General features: G+C 31.3%; 1 protein-coding gene across 1 annotated transcript; it reads left to right on the forward strand.

The window, feature by feature from the left end:
• The first annotated feature begins 1,005 nt into the window (after positions 1–1,005).
• On the forward strand, positions 1,006–2,581 carry LOC124825485 (protein BIG GRAIN 1-like E). Its single transcript, XM_047298097.2, has one exon. It carries the CDS (start codon positions 1,368–1,370, stop codon positions 2,373–2,375), a length of 1,008 nt encoding a protein of 335 aa, XP_047154053.1. The 5' UTR covers positions 1,006–1,367; the 3' UTR covers positions 2,376–2,581.
• Positions 2,582–7,900: the final 5,319 nt, after the last annotated feature.

Below are 7,900 nucleotides of genomic sequence, written 5' to 3' on the forward strand. Positions count from 1 at the left end.
AAATGGAAAAATAAAGAAAAAATAAATAAAAGAAAATAACTTTTGTAGGTTGCCACAATTGTGGTGGCTACACAAGAAAGGGGTCCCTTGTAACTTGGCACATTGATAACTAAGTAGAAAAAAATTGACTAGACTAGAGATGATCTTAATGGAACTGTCACGGTCATCTCCCTCGAGTGGCCTTGACTAAGTGAAATTTTATACGTACAACAACAATATTTGGGAGTCCATATATGGCTTTAATGCATATCCGTTGGTGTGTCTCTTTTGGTTCATGTGCTACACGTACTCATTTGATCGTGCCCACACACACAAAGACTATGGCAACCACTATACTCCGACACTGAGAAATGGGCATTGGCTTTGATGGGCCAAATCATCTATTGACTAACATCAGTATCTAGAAAGAAAACTAAAGTTGATAATACTAAGTATTGCATGTGTAAGTTCTTTGCAGGTGAAAAGGTCTCTCCACAGTTTATTACCCTTTGGTGGGACTTCTTGATATATCACCTTCCATATGATATGGTACTATGTTATGTATTATTATGTGATATGAAATTTTTGGTGAGGTTTTGTTTACATGACAAGATGGTTTTTATGGTCTGATCCGAATACTATTTTTACATAATGCTGCTACCAGGTAGGTTTTTCCTCTATTTGAACCTACCAGTGGTTGGGAATTGAAACATTACTCACCCACCTAATACTATAGACTTATGAAAACAGATTAAAGAGGAGGCAGTGTGATATTAATGGGCCATAGTAAATCTATCCTAGTCAAAAGAAATTACTTGCCAAGCAATTACTTTTAATTTGTTATGGAATATGGAGTGACTTTGAAGCCCTCAAAATGATGGTGGGATCTCTGTAATAATTGTTGTCCATCTTATGTATAATAATGATGTATATGAGCAAAGAAGCTTAGATTGAATTATGCACATGTTCATGTCCATTTAATATATATGCATAGCCAACAACCACTTAACACCCAACTCCCACTCAAATCCATAGAAGCATATAGAATCCAAGGAAACACAGCTCTTTGCTCCCCACAATCCCTAACAGAAACCTCTGGTTTTAACAGCATGAGAGGATAAAAAGCACTGTTCCCCACTTATATCCCAATCTCATCTTTATTGCTAATGCACATATGCACATCTTGTGGACCTCACACAAAAACCTCCAAAACTCCCTCATCATATAAAATTATGCCTAGAGTTATTCATTATCCTAAACTGACCCTCCCACTACTCTCAATCATTCCAAACCCCTTTCATCTCTTTGCATCTTGATATAGCCCCCCTTCTTGTTACATATTACTGTCATTTTATCCAAACTTCACCATAACTTCTCAAACTTGCACCATGTCCATAGCAGGCCTCGTGGACCCAGAAATTAATCACAACAAGTCCTTCCATCGCAGGAACGATTCTGGAGAGCTTGATGTGTTTGAGGCAGCAAGGTACTTCTCAGGATACAGTGAAGTTGTTGGCTACACTGCCTCCACCTTCACTCAGAAGATCATGAGAGAAGAAAGGCATCATGCACACAGAGCCAGAATCAGCTTAGACATGCCAATGAGAAGCTTGCTCCCCCAACAATTCCATGGCATGGAGAAGCAAATCATGAAGGAGAAGAAACACAAGCAGCCTAGCTCTCCAGGTGGAAGGCTTGCAAGCTTCTTGAACTCTCTCTTCAGCCAATCAGCATCAAAGAAGAAGAAATCAAAATCCAGCTCTCAGTCCATGAAAGATGAGGATGAGAGCCCTGGAGGGAGGAGAAGGAGGAGGAGCAGCATTAGCCATTTCAGAAGCGCCAGCACTGCAGATTCAAAGTCCTTATACTCTTCCTTAAGTTCAGGGTTTAGAACTCCTCCTTATGTACAAACACCAACCAAGAGCTGCAAGGAATTCAGAACCTTCTCAGACCACAAGCATGCACAGTTATTGTCAGCAAAGTATAATAATGGACATGCAAGATCAACAACCACTTTGCAAAATGAGTTGTGGGATGAGAAGAAAAAAAGGGAACCAACAACAACTTTGATGGATGATAACAGCCACAATCACAATCACAAACACAAACATACGAATGGATTATCATCTTCAGAGAAACAAAGGAACAAGGGCAGTCATGAGTCAGTTGAGAAAGATAGGATGTTAGTGGAGAAGTACTCAGCAGAGGAGAAGGAAATCTCTCAAATCAGGAAGTTCAATGAGGTTGATGATGGTGCAGAAAGTGATTCAAGCTCTGATCTGTTTGAATTGCAAAACTATGACTTGGGATACTATTCAAGTGGTCTACCTGTCTATGAAACTACCAACATGGATAGCATCAAGAGAGGAGCACCAATTTCCAATGGCCCTCTGTGATGGTGTATAATATTCTCTTCCTTCTTAATTGGTTGGTTCATGTTGAACTAGCATGTTAGAAGCTATCAAAAGGAAAAATCTATTAGATTTTGCCTGTTTCCCGCTGGGTTTCATTTCAACTTCTTTCAATACTTTTTTCTCTGTGTGTACAGATTGGAATGTTGGCTTGTCTTATCTAATTTTATCTCATGTCTTTTCCTTTTGGACCTTTGTTTTAGAGTGCAAAAACAAAACAAAATTTTATGCCCTCCATTACCGTCTTCACCATATTCTTACCGTGATTTTAGGTTTAACATTTAATCAAGAGTTTAGTTGCCAATTCTCCCACAATCATTTCATGTGTCCCCCTTACCAAATCCATCATCTTAGCCTGTGCTTTTGCATTTTACTAAATTTCGGATCTGATTCTTCTAAAATAAACAATCATTTACAGAATAAAGTAAACAATATTCAGAATAAAGTTATGATTGATATTATTATGTGTACCTGCATATATAGCATATTCATTTCAATATCTTCCCTTAGTTCTATCATCCAACCACTGAAAATTCTTACTTTATGATTGTTCATTTTAATGTAATTAAATTCCTAACTGTATAACTTACATAGTAATAACTATATACTTATATGAACCATGTACTTTATATGTACCTATGATCAAGGGTTTTGTATATATACTGTAATAATGGTTGGAAATCTAAGGATGAGTCTAAGTCTCACATTAAATAAAAATGAGAAAGTAAAACACTCTCATTAATCCATTACTATAAGGTTTTGGATACATATTGATGTCAATTTCTTGTATGATTGAGCTGAGATTTAAGAGAGATAGAATAATCATAATAAAATACTTAACCTTCAAAGCAAGGTTTTTGCTTGCATGCCTTGATTTTTATTGGGAATGGAAAGAAAAACACAAAAATAGGTATAATATATCTCTGTCAAGTTCTATGATTCATAACATGATCCATGTTGGGTATGTGTCAAAGGGTGTCTCTTTTTTCATAATACAGTACTATAATGTTTTTATGATATTTTCTCACTCTCAGTAAGTAAACAATATATTAAATATCCGAGAAATATAAAATTTTCTTGACATTTTCTTTTTCGTTTAAAAAAGTTAGCATAAATGTGTGGAAAATGTTGAAAGAAGATTGATTTGAAATCATTGTTAATATTATAATAAGATTGTTTTGAGGAGATTTTGAATTTTTTTTGTTGTTTAAAAGTTGCACGGGGGAATCTAAGTATCTTAGGCAGAAACAATTTCGATGCTTACAATTATTTCTTTGTCACATTGAGGTGTTCATGCAATGGAATGTGGTTGATTAGGGGAATGGGAACTCAAAAAGTTAGAAAATGGATATCTAATCATCTCTTATTTTTCTTTAAACTATGTTTAATAATATGGATGATGTGACATAATTAGTGTTATCGTGTGTTCCGTTAATGGTGGATTAATTGAGAACCCTCAAGAAAAGAGAGGCACAAGAAAATTGTTCCGTACAATGTTTTTACAGGTTCAATCAATCTTAGCTTGTTAATTCAATAATTAGGACCTTGATATGCGTAACCAAATGTGTGTTCAATCAAATCAAATTATCAAACATTGGAAAGTCATGGAAATCATCTTAATCTAATATATTTTCATAGTGTTTGAAGACAGAATAGAGACAAACATCAAAATTTACCTTACCATGCAAAATAGCATACACATCTTTTTAAGTTAAAAATAAAATAAAATTCAAGAGAAAGAGAGATAGTGACCTTTTGAAATGAGTTCACACTTGCACAATTTCTTAACCAATTTGTTCATGTTGGGTCATTGACCAATTGCTATAGTTTTTCACCTTCACCTAAATCAGATTTACTTTTTAAATTTCTCCTATATTTTCTTCTTATTTTGAATAGCTTAGTGTTTACTCAATAAAATCCTACTTTATTGACAAAAATTTACTCAAATATATCTTAACCTAACTTATTTTTAATAAATTTTGAGTGAACTTTTATCTAGAATTTAACCCTCCAAGTACTAAAGAACTATGAAAGAATTTATTTAGTCAAAATAAAATTAAAGACAACTAGTATAAAGAAATAAATGAATTATAGTATACATAATTAATCTTTTTTAAAAAATATTTTTTCTTGTTCTTCATAATTATTACAATTATCGAAACTGGTCATCCAACTTGGTTCAGTCTGACCAATTACGAATTGGTCACTTAGGCTTTGTTCACTTGGATTTGGGGAGAGTGATTGAGGGAGATTTGAGAGGATTTGAAGGTAATTTTTTTTGTTGTTTATTTGAGTGAATTTGGAGGTATATGAGAGTGGATTTAGAAGTAAATTTTTTTAATCTGTCACGTCAATCAAATTCTACACTAATTCTCACAAACTTTACTTCTAAATTCACTCTCACTTATCTCTAAATCCCCTCAAATAAATAACAAAAAAAATAACTTTCAAATCCTCTCAAATCTTCTCAATCACTCTCCCCCAAATCCATTCAAGTGAACAACACCTTAGTGAACCAATCTAATCTGACTTACTTATTAGTAAACTTAAGAGTTTAACCTGACCCACCACTAGTTACAACTAAAATTTGTAAAAAAGGCTTAACCCAACATTACTTAAATACTTAGTATGTCGGATTGACTCAGAGGTTTTAATCAATTTTAACAGATCTAATGATTACCAAAAGAAAAGAAAAAACACTAGTAACATTTTCAATAGATTTTAACCATTGAAAAACATATGAATTGTATAGATGCTTAATGACGAAGTTAGAAAGAAAGGTGGGAGAAAATATTTAAAAGTTATAAGACTCGCTTGAACAACTTAATTCTTTCTTAATAAAATATTAATAATTGACAATTACTGATAAAAAAACACTTCACAAAAAAATAATGGAAAAACTGTCACGATTTTTTCTAAAGCAATTTTATCAAGTCATTTCTTAGGGTTTTTTTTAAATAATGTAAAATTTGAAAGTTTCATTTGTTCACTCTCACTTGATGTAAAATTCAAATAATGAGTCTCGTTCTTTTATTTCAAGTCTCTTCTCTTCAACTTTTCTAGATCACCATTTCCCCCATTATTTATTTCTCTTCCTTTATCTCTTCCACACCAAATACCATCTTAAAATTTATCAAAATTTTCATTACCAAGATTTGAATGGAAATTTAAAAGCATTACACCACACCACATTGATACTTATTTTGATATAAGTTGAACTAGAAACCTTACTAACAATTTTGACAAACACAATAAGCACTTCTAAATGCCTCCTATCCTACATCAATTACTTTGAATAGGAAGAAAAGAGCATGATCATGTGGGGTTTTATAACTTGTTTTTATTTTGAATATGAAGAAAAGAAAGAGAATTTTAGAAGAAATTGTTGGGTTGGAGGTATGCATTCTCTTGAATATGGTTTACAGGTGGAGGGGCTATGAAGGAGTTAGATGATGGAGTAATTTGATAGCCTTTTGAAAGAATGATGAAAAGAAATGGTGCATGGGGAACCAAAGGGGTCGGTGTAACCATCAATGTGAGGTGGAGGGCCCAAACTTTGCTATAATTCAACTTCAATTGCATTGCAAAGTTTACTATGTATCTTCAGGCCCTAATGGATTGCCTAGGATATGATAGAGCTAAGAGAGAGAATCATGCTCATCTTTATGGAATCTTCCTTTTTCTTTTTCTTCTATTTTTACAAAACTTCAATTAATCAATCTTCATTTGAATAAATCATAAATTAGATACATCATTCATTATAAAGAATCTTTTCATGATTTGTCTTTTCATAAAATTCAACTGTTTCCACCTTATTAAAACCTATATATATAAAACAGATTAAAATGTGTGGAAGGAGTGATTAGTGACAGAAATGGATTAAAAATATTGTACAGTTATTAAATTATTTCTTCATTTAGTCAAATAGTATTGGCATTATCTAATTGACTTTGAACTGGGAAAGGGTCATTTGGTTATTTGAAGTCTTCAATTTAAAAAACATTTTCTGTCTCGACTATAAGCATCCTCTCCAAAATGTATCATTTTCAAGTTAACCATTTCATAAAATTACTTATTCTAACCAAAAAATTATCTTTTTAGACTTTCAGCAAATTACAAAATTGTATAGTTATTTCTCATTAAATTTTTCTTGGCTTTTAGTCTTTCAACATTTACAGATTTTGTATTTGGTTCTGAAAAAAAATATATTTGTAGTTTCTTTCTTACCTTAGTGATTTCTGAAATATTTTTTAACTTCTTTTAGCTTTTAACTTCTTATTTCAAAAAATTTTATAAAATTAAAAAATATTTAGTCAAAATAAAACATAATAATATAATGAATACACACTTTAGACTCATATAATATAAAAACGGACTATTCAATTTTCACCCTGTAAAAATTCTTCAAATCAATGATGATTAGGTTAAAGATTTTGTTGCGGAAGAGAATATTTACTAATTTTTTTAAAAAAAAGAACTATTTTATAGGGTTCATATATTTCTTAAACTTTTCCTTGATACCTCAGAGATTTTCTTAATTTAACATTAAAGAAAAATAGAAGACGAAGGATTAATGGGATTTGTCATCTTAAAAGAGTACATAGAAAATTACAAATACTTGTAACATGAGAAAGTATTTATATTGGTAATACAAAGGTTGTTGTTTATCTAACCAGAAATTAAAAGAGAAAAAATGGTTTATTAATTATGATATGAAAAGAAAGTTAATATCCATGAACTTAAGCTTTTTTAATTGATTTTTTGAAAGGCATGCGTGGTGCATGTTGATCCCCCAACATCACACTCTGCTTTTGGGAACAGAGTGGAAGTGATTTCAATAAAGAAGAAGATGGTTTTGCCAAATAGCCTTTAAGAATTTCAATTTTTTGACTTTTAGACCCTCTTCTCTGTTTCACCATATTCTAAACCTTACTTTTCTAGATTCTTTCTCTCTCTCTTTTTATTCTTTTTTTAATTTACATATTTTTCTTTTTTTGTTTTTTTTTTTTTTTGTAAACTATCCACATATTTCTATGACCTACAAACAGGGTTAAACTCTTTCTTCCTACATCCTAATTCTATCTTCTTCTTTTTCATTAATCAAGGTAAGAAAAATCTAGATTCTATAGTTTGAAAATATTACAAATTCTATGGTCTCAAAATGTTTTTTGAATTGTATAATATAAAATTTTAAAAAATATTTTGGATTATACTTTAAAAATGTATTTTAAATTGTATAACCCAAACTATATTTTCAAATTTAAAAGTATATTCTGTACTGTATAATATAAATGTATATAGAAAATATATATCTAAACTTAAAAATAAATTTTAAATTACATAATCCAAAACATACTTTTTAAATTGAAAATTGTAAATTTAGCCCATGGACACTTTTGATTTATTTAATACTCATAACATTTGTTGGAAAGAAAAATTCATTTCTTTCTTCTCTCGTTGGCAGTTTTTTTTTTTCTGAACTTCCGTAGCTTTCTTCTTGCACTCCTGTA

The sequence above is a fragment of the Vigna umbellata genome, chromosome 9 (genome assembly GCF_029865625.1).
Source record: "Vigna umbellata cultivar VRB3 chromosome 9, Vumbellata_1.0, whole genome shotgun sequence".
Taxonomy (NCBI): domain Eukaryota; kingdom Viridiplantae; phylum Streptophyta; class Magnoliopsida; order Fabales; family Fabaceae; genus Vigna; species Vigna umbellata.

What these genes read in the sequence shown, in the direction of transcription:
- LOC124825485 (XM_047298097.2), top strand. Translation starts at nt 1,368, where the DNA reads ATGTCCATAGCAGGCCTCGTGGACCCAGAAATTAATCACAACAAGTCC.